The sequence below is a fragment of the Onychomys torridus genome, chromosome 2 (genome assembly GCF_903995425.1).
Source record: "Onychomys torridus chromosome 2, mOncTor1.1, whole genome shotgun sequence".
Lineage (NCBI taxonomy): Eukaryota > Metazoa > Chordata > Mammalia > Rodentia > Cricetidae > Onychomys > Onychomys torridus.
The window spans coordinates 119,077,240-119,092,755 of record NC_050444.1 but is presented as its reverse complement, the minus strand read 5'-3'; the positions used below and the strand labels follow the sequence as shown (position 1 = coordinate 119,092,755).

The window sequence follows — 15,516 nt, the reverse complement described above, 5'->3', positions numbered from 1 at the left end:
GCAGCATTTTTAATGAGCAGAGAGAGACCTGAGTGATGCTGAGAGTGAGTTTTAGATGATCAAAGACAGCCACATCTTTTAATAGGCCCGTGCCTCAGTGTTCTGCTCCAGTGTGAAACTGAGAGTCGGCGAGATGTCTAGACAATCAACATGATGTCCCCTCTGAGAAGTGGCATCTCAGGAGGGGGCTCAGGCAGAGCACTTTGGGGTGTAAATGGGTTGAGCATATTTTTGCTTCTCTGTTCTCAATATATTCAAAATGAAAATAGGATACCACTTTTATACATGCATGTCCTTAAAGGGAGGTAATCTGACCTCTTTCATAGGTGTAGTGGTTTGCACGAGATGTTCCCCATAAGTCTCAGACACCTGAGTACTTGATCCCCAGTTGTTGGCTATTTGCAGAAGATTAGGAGGTATGGCCTTGCTAAAGGAGGTATGTCGCTGTGGGTAGGCTTTGAGGTTTCCAAAAATTCATGCCGTTTTGAGTTAGCTCTATCTCCCATTTTCAGTTTGAGGTGTAAACTCTCAGTTGCTGTGCCAGTCAACATACCTGCTTCTTGATTCCCCATCAAGATGGACTCATCCCTCTGGAACCATAAGCCCAGATGAACCCTTCCTTCTATAAATTGCCTTGGTCATGTTTTGTTTTGTTTTGTTTGTTTGTTTTTTGGAGACAGGGCTTCTCTGTGTAGCTTTGGAGGCTGTCCTAGATCTCACTCTGTAGCCCAGGTTGGCCTCGAACTCACAGAGATCCGCCTGGCTCTGCCTCCTGAGTGCTGGGATTAAAGGCGTGCACTACCACACCACCACCGGGCAGGCAATGTTTTTTAAACCTAACAATAGAAAACTAACTAGGAGGAACCAGAACACAAGAGGGCTTTCTTATGCTCCTAGCACTGGTCTTCCCTGTTGTCAGACTCCAGCATGTCACTCAACCTGTGGAGCAGACCGGAGCTCAGGCTGCCTACATAATTTAGTTTGTCTGGTGTCTTAGTTTGGGTTTTTATTGCTGTGAAGAGACACCATGACCATGGCAACTCTTACAAATGAAAATATTTATCTGACAGGGCTCGTTACAATTTTAGAGGTTCAGTTCATTATCATCAAGGCAGGGAGCATGGTGGCATACAGGCAGACTTGGTGCTGGAGCTGAGAGTCCCTCAGCTTGACTCAGAGGTAACAGGAAATTGGCTGACTGACACACTGAGGGAAACTTTAGCAAAAGAGACCTCAAAGCCCACCCCCACTGTGACACACTCCTCCAACAAGGCCACATCTCCTAATAGTGCCACTCCCATTGTTGGGCCATTTTCTTTCCAACTCCCATAGTTGGTTTGACAGATGCAGAGATTTGGGGGATGCTGGTCATGGGAACATCAGCCTGAGCTGCCGGATGAAATGCACACAGTAGGAGGATGAGAAGATCAAGGGACTTCTCAGGGGACATAAACAATAGCCATCCTCCCTCCTGAAGCCCCAGTAACTAACCAAAGCATGATTCCTCCAGAGTTCACTCTAGGGAACCAATGAGTTTATTGAGCTTCCTGACAGTGTGTAGGTGAGGGGTCACCTGCAGCAGGGTGAGTGTTCTTCCCCCAACAGGCCACACCTGGAAAGCGTTTACTCAGCAGGGATGAGGACTTCCCTCTAGTGGTATAGATGGCGTCCGTCTTTCCTGCCTCTATATTCTATCCCCTACCCAAGGTAGAGGTGCTGAGGGGCTGGGTACTTAGGTGAGGGTCTCTTCCCAGACACTCCAAGAGAGAATCTAAACAGTCTACAAACTCAGTGGGGGCGATCCTTTGGACTCAGAAGCAGCTGAATTCCCCAAGATGACTATTTCTTGGCTTGGGGGAGAGAGAGTCTCTCTCTCTCTCTCTCTCTCTCTCTCTCTCTCTCTCTCTCATACACACACACACACACACACACACACACACACACACACACACACACACGTAAAGAAGGACCATCTTAACCACAGCTGGCAGAATCATGGGCTGGTATCGGCCAGGGGCATAGTGGGCTGTGGCTGCTTCTCATTTAGACTTTAGAACTGCACACATGGGTGTGAACGGCTGGTTCTTCTGGTTAACTGAGGCCGTCGATGAGCAGCCTTCTTCTTTGAGACCCCAGTTCTCCTACTGTAAAATCGGAGTAATAGGCCGGGCATGGGTTTAAACCTATAATCCTATCACGTGGGAAGCTGAGGGAGGAAGATCGCTGTGAATTCCAGGTCAGGCTTGGCTTTGGAATGAGGCCCTGCCCCACTGCCTCTCAGGAGGAATAACAAACAGTTTCCAACTGTGAGGAACTGTACCACCAGGAAAGGTCGGAGCAAAGCTCCTGTCCTCCAGGAAGTGGAGGGCTCTGTTGCCATTTGCTCACGAGCCTGTTTCTTTATTCCCCAGCATTCACTGTTCTTTGCGATTTCCGATAGAGCTCCACCTTGAAACAGATGCTCAGTCATGCCTACGGCGTCCATGAGTTTTGTGATCGGGACAGAAGAATGACAGTAAACATGTATTTATAGGCATGTGCTAATAGCATGTAGGGTATAGTAGGTACTTGAATATATATATATATATATATATATATATATATATATATATATATATATATATAAATAACACCTTTCTGGCTAGTAAACACAAAGAAAGTCACCTCATTTTATCGGAGTCCAGGAAAAATGACAAAATAGAATCCTGTTCCTTGCATTTGCAGAGGCTAAGTTCCAAGTCCCCAGAGGATGCCTGGATCTCTAGATAGTACCAGACTCTACGATGCCTAGGGAGTCTACCCAAAATGCAGAGGTACCTCAAAAAAAGAAGTACTGGACCCAAATATCAGTAGTGCTGACAAGAGGGGTGCAATTTCATGTAGCTCAAGGGAAGAGACACTGAAGTGTCTGGTAAGTCACAGCAGAGGCCATTACGCAGTTCTCAGCCATGATGGAAGGGATCTGTTGCCGAGGGATGGTACATAATGAACCTCTATTAGTCAGGTCCACTGGAGGCCAGAGCAGGCCCCGGTGAATGAACTTAAGCTGCATGCTTGTTTTCTCCTGGGTTTCTCTGTGTCAATAGAATATAATACAGGCTATGTAGGTGATTTAAACTTTAACTTTTCCAAACCAAGTATGGTGGTACACACCTGTAATCCCAGCTTCAGGAGGCTGAGGTGGGGACGCAGTAAGCTTGAGGCCAGTCTATGCTATATAGCAGCACTTTGTTTAAAAAATAAGATGAAATGAAATGCAATAAATAAAATAAAATAATTTTAATATTCACATTAAAAAGAGACAGGTGAAATTATATATTTAGTTAAATATTTCTAAAATGTAATTATTTCAAAATGTAATTAGTGTAAAAATATGGGGGTGTTTGTGTGTGTGTGTGTGTGTGTGTGTGTGTGTGTGTGTGCGCCAAATTTTTAGAATTTTCTGGTATTTTTACAGGACAGCTCAGAATGACCAGTTAGTTGTATTTCAAGGCTCAATGGCTACCTATGGATGTCGGCCGTGGTATTGGGCAATGTGACTCAGGAGGTCCCTGTTCCTACGACTCCATGTGCAACAACTTACCTTGTACTCTCTGGGGCCCAGCAGCATTGCCAAAACTCATAAATTCTGAGAACAGTACATAATTGCTGGGATATTCCCTGCCTCTTAGAGATGATGTACGTGTCATAGGACGAAGAGAAGCTGGCGTTCAGTGTTGTCTGTCTGCTAACCTTCTGCCTTTCCTTCTCAGGTGCCTCATCTCCAGACATGGAGCCCAGCTATGGGGGAGGCCTTTTTGACATGGTAAAAGGTGGTGCAGGGAGGCTATTCAGTAATCTGAAGGACAACCTGAAGGACACCCTCAAAGACACATCCTCTCGAGTCATCCAGTCTGTTAGCAGGTGCGTACATTCTTTCGGGTGAGCCTGGCGGAACCCAGGCTTCCAAGTGAGACTGGCAGAACCCAGGCTTCCAAGTGAGCCTGGCGGAACCCAGGCTTCCAAGGGATCTGGCTACTTGCCTACTGCTTATTGGACTCCCATAGTGTCAGCTTGGTGACATGATTGCGTCCTCTGACTGAAACTGAATGTTAAGTCCCTTTGGAGTTATAAACACAGTCTATGGAGGGACTGAGCTCATTAGTATGTTGGTATGGGATGGTCACCATCTTTGGCTTTACAAACATTGTGGATTCTAATGCAATATCTGTGCTTATAAACTATGTGGTGTAAGGCACGGTAATGAATTCTCTGATAGGATTTGTGTCTGAGTGGCTTGGGGATTAGATCAGATCATGCACAGGCAGTCTGTGGATTGCAATTGAAACTGAACTTTCGTATCCTGCTGGTCCTTCAACATTTATTTAGTGGGGCAAGTTGATTGCTCTTCCCCTCTATGAAAATTCTTACATAAATAATGTAGTAATTTTTATATTCCTAAGAACTAGAAAATTATTTGCTTGTTTTTGGTTACAATAAACAATTTGTTTATTTTTGAATCGGAAATCAAATGTCAAATCCAATATATTTATTGGCATTTTAATCTTGTTTCAAAGGCAAAATTTCCTGTTTCTTCTGTTGTTTAACCAAGACCTTGGTAGGAGGAGAGAAGGGACCTTTTGCCTCTCCTCAGCCTCTGCCTGCTCTCCCCTTAGCAGTTCACAATTAGGAAAGAGAGTTCCAGCGGGTCAGACACTCTGAAAGCGTCAGCGTTAGGAAACACACAGCAGTTCTATTCTGAGATTGACACTGCCCATCAAGGGGTGTGTGTAGGGCAGCAGCATGCACAGCTGGGAGTGTAGCCAGGGGATGTGGGCTGCCTTCTCTCAACGATGCCTCCTTGTTAGAGGAAAGAGAATGAGGAGAGTTCAGATATGCCCGCTGGACACAAGTGCTCCAGTTCATGATGTTTCAGTGGAGACAGAAATCTTCACCTATTCCGATTGCTCTAATCCCCTCTCCTGTCTTGCTTTCAGCTACACAAAGGGAGACCTAGACTTCACTTACGTCACCTCCAGAATTATTGGTGAGTGTCTCATGTTCCTTAGCTGCTCCTCAGTGCCATTCATTCTGACAGCAGATGGGTTTAACCTGTTCTCTTTGTGTGTGACCTCTCCTAGTGATGTCCTTTCCTCTGGACAATGTTGACATAGGATTCAGGAATCAGGTTGATGACATCCGTAGCTTTTTGGATTCCAGACATCTCGACCACTACACAGTATACAACCTGTCACCCAAGTCTTACCGAACTGCCAAGTTTCACAGCCGGGTAAGGAATTTTCACCCGGGGAAGGATTCTTGAGGACACTGTAGCATCACTATCTGCATGGTTGAGGGTATTTTTGCTCTTGGGAGATGTCCTTGGGTCCCTTGTCATAGGTGTATGAGCCTATGAACTATGGAATCTGGCTCTTTCTAGCCACAAACTCTTGCTATTAAATATTCTGGATGTTTTGCTTAGGTGAAAATACTTACAAGAACATGTGCCTGTCAATGAAATACCATTGGAGCTGGGGGCTCAAAGCATTTGGTGGTTGCTTATGAGGCTCAACTTAAAAACTGAACTGCACAGGGTAATTAACTACTGTTTTGCTGTAACACTAATGATGCCTTTGATCTTCCTCAATAAATCTACATGGATATCAGTAGTTAGACTGGTATAGACAGACTGTTTTTAGAATAATATATTTCAGAGGCTGGCGAGATGGCTCAGAGGTTAAGACCATTGTCTGCTCTTCCAAAGGACCCACGTTCAATTTCCATCACCCACATAGTGGCTCACAACCAGCTATAATTCCAGATCATAGGGACCCAATACCCTCTCTGGCCTTAAAGGGCACTTCACTCACATAGTATACAGATATACATGCAGACAAAATGTGCAGAAGGTTAAATTAAAATAGTAATATATTTATGACATCCTTAATGAAGGATAGCATGAAGATATCTTTACTATAGAATTGGTGATACTATCTATTGTATTTTGTAAATTAGTTTTTCTATGAGACAAAGCCTTGCTATATATCCCTGGCTGGCTTGGAATTCTCAATATAGACCGTACTGGTCTTGAACTTGCTAAGAGCCTGTTGTTTCTGTCTCTCAAGTTCTGGTATTATACACTTGCCCTTCCATACCTCACCTCGGTAATACAATTTCAAATATTGATAATGGAAAGGGCAGCAACCAACATTTATAAAGTTGGTTTTACATGGCATGGAGAAGTCTGCATGCAGCACCACACACAGCAGAACAGAAAAGGCCCAGAGAGAGAGGAAACTTGCCCTGAACCACACAGCTAGCAAAGTGGCTGTCTGCTTCTGTTTTTGACCATCAGCCTGGGCTGACATTGGAAAAGCTAGATTATCCTTTTTAATTTTAATTAGCCTTTTAAAGAATTTTTTTAAACAAGGTAGAAAACTATTCTTAATTTCAATCTGGGCAGGGAACTGTGGGAGCTGGCTTAGGTTTGAATCTGACATCATGCCTGATACTTTTGGCTTCTGAGTTCTTGATTGACTCACTAAAATAAAGCTTTGTCTCTCTCAATCTGTCTATTTGCCAGCATGCCTGCCTGCCTGCCTTTCTCTTACCTTAAAATATTTGTGCCTTATCCTTTAGATCTGATTGGCTCTATAGCTTCATCTGGATCTATTAATAAATAGGAATGACTTTTTTTTTTTTTTTTTTTTTTGAGCTGAGGATCGAACTTAGGGCCTTGCACTTGCTAGGCAAGCACTCTACCACTGAGCTAAATCGCCAACCCAGGAATGACTTTTTTGCACGGACATTTAGGAAGTGGAAGTTTGGGACTAGTGAAATGGCTCAGTGGGTAAAGGTACTTGTTGCCAAACTTGACCCAAGTTCAATACCTGGAACCCATGGAAGAAAGGAACTTTTACAAGTTGTCCTCTGACTTCTACACATGCAACATGGCATAGATGTGAGCACACACATACACAAAATAAACAAATAAATGTTAAAAAAGTGAAGTTTGATTTTGGATATGCAAAGCAATGGACCCTCACTTTTATGCTAGAACACATTTTTGCTTGAGGTTCTGGTTGCTCTTGAAAATCTCTGGGTTTAGTCTCCATCTCTCCAACACACAAAAGCATTATTTCATGGACTCTCCCAAATCTCTTTCTGTCCTAACATTCAACAAGTTATGAAAGTTTTATTAAGGATCTTTTCAACATGATCTTAGAACACTCTTGAACTCCATTGTACATCAGAATCACGTGGAAGGTTTGTTAGGCACCAACTTCTGCTTCAGTCAGATGGGAGATGGGCAAGGAATCTGCATTTCTAACAACTTCAGGGCACTTCTTATACCCTGGCTGTGGGGGATTCCTCTTTGAGAAGCAGTCACAAGACCATTTTGAAGCTGCTATGACCTGTCATCTCAGCACTTTGGAGGCAGAGGCAGGAGGTTAACACATTCATGGCTAGCCTGGGTTACACATCAAGTTCAAGAACAGCCTGGGCTAAATAGCAAGACCATATCTCAGACAGACAGACAGATAGGCAGGCAGGCAGGCAGGCAGGTACCGACAAATAAAAACCATTTCAAAGTGGTTGGATTGAAATTGTCATTCTGTTGATAAGAGTTTTACATGCCATTCTTTAAAATCTATCTCAGTAAACTAGCTTTCTAATTGTTATTTCTGCTATCATACAATTCCAAGCAAGTGAATCTGAAACATTAATGGAGTGATGTCCTAATGGAATACAACTGTCTTTTTGCTTATTGAGGAAGGGTCATGTTGCATAGCCCAGGCTGGTCTAGAATTTTCATTCTTCCTGCTTTGGGCTATGATTGCAGGCTCCTCCCACTCTCCTGAGGGCTAGGATTGCAGGCTCCTCCCACTCTCCTGAGGGCTAGGATTGCAGGTGTGCAGCACTACCCTGAAAATATTTGGGGCTGAGTTTTCTCATTTGGAGACTAAGTGAATGTCATTGTTTTCACAACTGAAGGATAATGAAATACCCTGAACAGTATTTCATAGAAATTTCACTTGCTTTTGGTATATCTGTGACAGTCTCAGTAAGTAAATTTGTAAGGTTGACAATAGAAGCATTTATACATATGAAGATAGGCTTGAATAGCTTTTTTTTTTCAATAGCCCCCTCCCCATGGTGTGTGTGTGTGTGTGTGTGTGTGGGTGGGTGGGTGGGTGGGTGTGTGGGTGTATGTGTGTGTGTGGGTGTGTGTGTGGGTGTGTGTGTGTGCAGGAACATGTGGAAACCAGAGGCTGATGTCAGAGCATCTTCTCCAATTGCTTCTCCACCAAGCTCTGGGTCTTTCATTGAACCCAGAGCTTGAGGTCTCACCCAGACCGGCTGGCCACTGGGCTCCTGAGACCTGCCATCCCTTCTCCTCAGTGCTGGGGTGATAGATGCATGCCACCGTGTTGGGCTTTATATGGATCCAAACTCAAGTTCCCATTCTTGCACAGCAAACACTTTACCCACTGAGCCCTGCAAAGGTATTTATAAAGAAAGGTACCCAATCGTGTAACTAAAGCTCTTGCTACTGGTCTTAACTGGCAAAAGAGAAGCAGGGATTGCATACTGAGCATCTACCCTGGGCTGCTTTCCCTTGCCCTAGGAGGAGTAGGGACCTTGTTTATTTTATTTGATATACAGGACAGTATCCAGCATGGCTAATAAATGTTTCCTAAAATAACAGATGTGCCAAGAAGTCTTAAACACTGTAGCTATAATGGAAATATTTGGTTCTTGCTGTCAAAGCACTTAAGCCTAGTTGGAGAGAGATGTTTTTAAAGGTGAATGTAAGTAGTAACTAGGGAGCCTGTGGAGGTGCTCAGTTCTGGGAGACAGGCATGCGGCTGGGCCTGAGAGCAGGACACACAGTGGAAGTGGAAGAAGTAGTGAGTAGTGTTATTTCTCTTCTAGGCAGAGGTAGAAGGTATCTTAGAAGGCTCCTCGTGAGGGCTCTGCTTCTCCAGCTTCATCATCCACTGTCCTTCATCACTAGAGTCTGTGTACCCATCAGGGATGCACAAATGATGTATACACACTCACACATACTCACGCTCACACTCACACACAATACTTTTGCATGAACTATACATTTCTCTCCAAAAAGTCATCTGAACTACAGGCCCTCCACCTTTTCCTCTGCTGGTCTTGTTTCACACCCCAGGCTTTTGCAATTCTTTCCCATACTGTGGATGACATGGCATCCATAACTCTTCGCTGAGAGTCCCAGCGGAGTTGGTCAAAATGGAACCAGACCTGTTGACCTGCGTCTCTCAACCTTTAGTTGCAGGAAGATGGTCCCCAAATCTGAGTGTTCCCCTCAGGCCTGCTTTTGATTTGGTTCGTCTCTTTCCAAGGCCGTTGCCCATCCCTCCCAGCACTGACTCTGTGAACTGAGTGGCTGCTCACTGTCACCTACTTAGACGATCTGTCTTCCCAGTTCTCAGTCTCCAGGCAATGAGGACTAGAACCATGGCTTCCTGCTTCCAGGTTAGCAAAGGGCTAGGTCTGCTCCTAAACCTCATTTTAATAAATGTAGGTACATTCTTCCATAAAGGACCCTTGGAAATGACATAATGCAGGATTGATGTTACTAACAGACTCATGGACTCTAGCTCTGTCTGTGTGAAACCTGAACTCTGTTGCGTCCCCTTGATTATGTGGTTGAATTTCAGGGTAGAGGTCATAGTGGTGGAGGCAGGTTGTAGCAGGAAGATTTTAACTTTTCTGAGGCTTTTCTTTCTGTGTTTTGATGAACACCCATGATTTTAAGCTATGTAAACTGATGGGGATCATGAGAAAATCACATAGCAGTTTTTGTAGTATTTGCATAGGTGTTGGAACATAGCTACACAAGAAAGGAATTTTGTAGTCTCAAGTTAGTAAAGGAGTTGATTCCAAACAAACTCACATTGAAATCAAGGCACTAGAATATCCATTCAGAATTGCAAAGGAGGTAAAATTTTTTTATTATTATTTATAGAAAATATCTACCCTTGGGGATTAAAAGTATTAATTAAAAGCAGTCAATGATATTTAAGAGAGCATAAGATGAATTGGCTAAGCCAAATATTATTGTTGAAAATTATTTATTTTGTTATGCTTATTTAATATACCTTTGTGGGTTTTTATATACCACGTGCATAGGTGCCCGTGGAAGACAAAAGATGGCACTGGATCCCCTGGAATGGTCGTTACATATGGTTGTGAGCTGTCCAATGCATGTGCTGGGAACTGAACCTGGATCACCTGCAGGAGTAGTATATGATCCTATGTTGAACCAACTCTAGCCCTAAGACAAATACTCTTAATCTGAAAGACAAACACTAATAGATACACTGTATATTTAGATTAATTGGTGGGCTGTAGAGAACTTAAACCAGGGGCTTGCACTTTTAAAAACATGGGAAAATGTATATAGCAATGATTCCATTTTAACCACTTAAGTATGTAATCCAGTTTAACTAATTGCACTCAGTGATGTTGTTGTATAACCATCACTACTATCTAGATCCAAACCTTTTTGTTTTAAATCATCCCAAGTGTTAACATTGTTCCCCACCCATGTGTGTGTGTGTGTGTGTGTGTGTGTGTGTGTGTGTGTGTGTGTATGTTTGGGTTTCTGCACAGGTTTGTAGCTATGCCCTCTAATATAAAGAATCTTTGCATCACTCATCTCTTGGTAATTCTGTTGGAAAAAATAAAAATCAGGATGACCAGAGAGCAGGTCTAACCTTGCTCAATGTTCTGAACTTCTGAGAATGCCATTCAGTGCTATACATGCCCACCCTTCTCTGTCCACCTGTGAAGGATGTTACTGGGAACGTCTTGTTAGCAGTATAGAAACCAGTCATCCAGTTTTTTTTTTTTTTAATTTTTAAAAAAATTTTTTTAAACTCTTCCTTCATGTGGATTATTTCCACATCTTGTAGGACTTAGTTTTTGCCTTTGAAAATAGTTCAGCTTTTGGAAAGTGCATTAATGACTTGGATTCTTACAGGGCTCCTGACTGCGAGCCAGGGTCTTCCCCCCTTTCCTCCAGAGCTCACTGACGAAGTCCTTTGCAGCTCCTGGTTATTTCTGCTTTACTTTGAGGTTGCTGAGGAGGTGACTGCAGAGGAAAGAACTTCCCACTGGCTCCCTGTGGCTCCATCCATAAGTGTCTGGACAGGAAATAGGAAAGTGGAAACAGAGCCCAAACTGGGAGCCAGAGGCTCACATAGTGCAGTTATACAACCTTTCATGAGCTGAATGTCTCCGCCTAGGTAAAGTACAGATACCACCTTACAAATGTGTTATAGAGCTATTGTTAATAACCATAGCAGGGCATCACAGTACAATTTATTATTTTTATTGGGATGAGAGCCTATAGTATACACAGATTATAAGCTTTAAAAATACCTTAGGCTCATCTCTCAGTTGTGTCTTTTACTGAACAAGACATTCCACTGCTACTTGAACTCAGTTCTCTTTTGTATAAGATAATTGTGGCAGCCCAGTGTTATAGTGTTTGTCTTCAATCTCAGCACTCGGGAGGCAGAGGCAGGCAGGTCTCTGTGAGTTCGAGGCTAGCCTGGTCTACAGAGAGAGTTCCAGGACAGCTAGGGCTGTTACAGAGAGAAACTCTGTCTTGAAACTTCCCCCTGTAAAAAAGATAATTATGACAATAACAGAACTTGTCTCATAAGTCCCCTCCCTCTCCTCTCTTCCTCCTCCTCCTATTCCTTCTCCTCTTTATATCAAACCCAGGGCCTCATGTATGGGAGGCAAACATTCTACCAACTGAACACCATCCCTAACCTACACAAGCACTCTCTCTCTCTCTCTCTTTCTCTCTCTCATACTTATTTATTTTATGTATATGAATGACCTGTCTTCATGTATACCAGAAGAGGGAATTGGATCCCATTACAGATGATTGTGAGCCACCATGTAGTTGCTGGGAATTGAACTCAGGACCTCTGGAAGAGCAGTCAGTGCTCTTAACCACTGAGCCATCTCTCCAGCCCAACACAATCAGTTCCTTACCATGTGCTTATTGTAAAAAAGAAATTTGATTAGTAGTGTCTGGCTTGGAGTAAGCACCCGGTAAGTGGTGACCAAGATTAACCCTGGTAATAATAGAATATCACAGTTGGTGACTGAAATACTTCTGTCTTCCATAAATGATGAACTGATCAGGGAACAGCAGACAGGGTGTGCCAGTATGACGCTCCACTTCACTCTTGGCCTTTGTGCTTAGCACACTGTGATGGTATTTGTTTGTGCTCTAACAAATAAAGCTTGCCTGGAGATCACAATGTGGAGCTAGCCACTAGTTAACCATAGAGGCCAGGCAGTGGTGTGCATACCTTAATCCCAGCACTTGTGATCTCATGCCTTTGATTCCAGTACTTGGGAGGCACACATCTTTGATCCCAGCACTAGGGAGGAGGAGACAGGAAGTGATATGGCTGGGTGGAGAGAGGAATATAAGGCAGAAGGAGACAGGAGCTCACCCCTTTCAGGCTGAGGAGTCTTAGAGGTAAGAGGTAACTGTGAATGCTTTACTTCTCTGGTCTTTCAGCATTTACCCTGATATCTGATTCCAGGTTTTTATTGTTAAGACCAACTAGAATTCATGCTACAGCATACCACTTCAGAGATGATGATGCATGGCATCCAGCTTCAACCCTACAGTTGTCTTGACCTCTTCTTGTAGTACCATGGTGGGCCTGGAGCAGACATGGTATCCTCTGATGCTCACTTACTCCAGGAGTGTTCAGGGAGGTTGGAGATGCTGCAGTGAAGTGTTGCACAGGCTAGGGTCGTACTTACTGTACTGAGTGTGACCTAGAGCATCACAGAAAGCCTGGCACCAATCAGATCCCTAATTTGGTGGGGAGGTGTTTATGTCCTAATGTTTTTCCTCTTTTAGACAGAACATGTTTTTTTTTAAAAAAAATTCTAATTATGTGTTTGCCTAGTGCTATGTAATTATATATCAAGTAAAGATATAATTATGGAGCACTTTAAATTAATATTATTTGCTTGATTGATTTAATGATTCTAGGGCTGTTAGCCTATTGTGCTAAGAACAATTTAGCCAGCTTTTAGCAGAGATGCAGTTCAGATATTGACATATGATGTGTGGGTGGTTAGCATACAGTTTTTAAAAGCTTTAAAAATATTGCCTCAGGAAAAAAAATCTTGTATTTTCACTCTGTTGTAATCTAAAAAAAAAAAAAATCCAACAAATTAAATCTTCCTGTTCATCCTTAAGCTATACATGTAGAGGCTGGAGATATGGCTCAGATTTAAGAGCTCAGTGCTGAAGAGCACTTGCTGTTTTTGTGGAAGGTCAGAGTTCATCTTCTAACATCCATGTGGTACAGCTCACAACCTCTGGCAACCCCAGCTCCAGGGGATCTCATGCCCTCTTCTGGCCTCTGTGTGTACCCACACACATGTATACACAGTGTAAATACAAATGGAATAAGTCCTTTAAAAAGATGTTAGACAAATCCTATTACAAAAAAAGTGATTGCCAGCTAGGATTTATTCCTTTAGTGTTTATTTGGTCGTTCCCTCAGCGGCCACCCACTGAAGACACAGACACCCAAGAGTGAGGTTACAGAAAGGGGAAGCCATGCTTTCTTTTTCCATGGAACTCAGTAGCTAAGGAGGGAGACAGGAGAGTCAGTCCAATACATCTGACAATAAGTGTGCCCTAATCCTCACAACAATCCTCGAATACTCCCTTGCTCTCAACCCCCAAGAGAATAGAAGCTTGAGACAGTTAGTGTAGTAGTCAGGGGTGACTGCAACATGAAAACCCACCCTGAGTCTGTAACTGTGCTGTCTTACTAACAAAAACAGGGATAGTTGAAAACAGGCCAGGACGTGGATAGAACCGTGATTGGCTCTATTTGTGAGGGTCAGAGATAAGAGTACATTGGACTTGGGCTTTGAAGGGGTAATGAAGTTTTCCAAGGAAGAGAAACACCACAGACAGGAAGCAGCATCAACAGATATGTATTTTATAATCCCCCCAAAGCAAAATTCATTCTCCTATATTTTCAACTGTTTTATTTGGTAAGTTGTTTCTATTCCTTGAAAAAACATCGGTGGAGAGTACAGTTGGGAAGTCAACAGTGGACCAGAGGGCTCTGGATTGTGTTGGTTAGAAGGTGTTAGTTACTGTGGAGTTTAAACTGGCAGGCCTGAGCTGGCACCTCCTGGTCCCTCACACACTTTGTTTAACACGCTACATCTGTTGTTCCCAAGGGTATAGAAAACTGGGTAACCTGGAAGTTCCTCTTCACCCACAGTCATTGTATAGAAAAAGGGCTGCAGATTAACCAAAAAAAAAAAAAAAGAGCAGGCTGCCTTGGCAGACCAGAAAGGGAATTCCCACCTTTGCTTTTTGAGGTGAGCACACTCAGATAATTTCTTGTTTATATTGTTATTAGTATTGTCTGGTGACCAGGAAAGGGCCAACCAATGAGAGTTCTTTCTCTACCATTCCCAGTGTCGAGCATAGGGAGCTGGAGGTGTTGGAGTTTTCTTAGGCCAGGTCTTTTTATACCTCGTAGCACACCTTGTTGATGGCATCCCTTTGAATCCATCCCTCCGTCTGGTCACTCAAGCCACAAACATGGGTGTCACCCTTAACACCTCTCTTAAGTACACTTCTCTGCACAGCCACTGCAGCCACATGAGCACTTCCCTTTTGTCTCCTGAGCTGCTAAGGTGGGTTTGTACCCCACTGCCATTGAGCTAAGGGGCCACCATCCCTTCCTTCACCTCCCCACCATCTTACTGGCCCCCTAACTGATTCCTTTGCCTCCTTCTGTCTGAAAATGTAGATCCCAGAGTGAGTCTTTTCAAATAGCCTCCTCTTCCTCCTCCTCCTGGTGTGAATGTATGTGTGTGTGTTTGGGGGTTGGGGGCTGAGGCTGACATTGAGTGTCTGTTGGCAAAGGGTTTCTTGATAGACCTGAAGCTCATTAGCTAGTTGGCCCAGGGGATCCTCTATCCTCTGGCTTTGCCTTCTGACTGAGTCGGACAATGGCTGATCAGTAGTTTTGTGGGTTCTAGGGACCGGATCCAGTTCTGGTCTCCATTCTTGTCCACAAACACTTGATCTATTGGCCATCTCCTCCATCCACTTCTTTAGGCCTCCTGTGGTCTGCCCTTCACCCACACTCTTACCACCCAGACTCAATGTTTTCAGTCTGACCTCAGAGCTTTGCATCGGCAATGACTTAGTAAAATAATGGTAATTGCTGGAATTTATTGATCAATTTGTATGTGTCAGATACAAACTAAACCCTGACAGTTGATTCTCCTGTAATACTGGCAGCTATGGAAGTAGATCCCCGTTCACCATATTCAATCAAGAAAGAAAAGGTTAAAGATGTAAAGTTTACCCAAGTCTGAACTTCTTAGTTTTAGATAGTTAGTAAATATGTAGTCAGTTAGGGCACGTTCCCTGCACAGTGAGGTCATCTGGCCGGTGCTGCCAAAGCTAAT

The 15,516-nt window shown here is 43.5% G+C and overlaps 1 protein-coding gene across 5 annotated transcripts in view; it reads left to right on the top strand.

Annotated features, from left to right (window-relative positions):
- The window catches only part of Dnajc6 (DnaJ heat shock protein family (Hsp40) member C6), a 160,525-nt gene that overhangs the window by 107,146 nt on the left and 37,863 nt on the right, over positions 1 to 15,516 (top strand). For all 5 annotated transcript variants that reach the window (XM_036177394.1, XM_036177395.1, XM_036177392.1 and 2 more), the window contains 3 exons: positions 3,753 to 3,903; positions 4,977 to 5,026; positions 5,121 to 5,269. In XM_036177394.1, the coding sequence (XP_036033287.1) occupies positions 3,753 to 3,903; positions 4,977 to 5,026; positions 5,121 to 5,269 (350 nt within the window). The remainder of the gene's footprint in view (positions 1 to 3,752; positions 3,904 to 4,976; positions 5,027 to 5,120; positions 5,270 to 15,516) is intronic.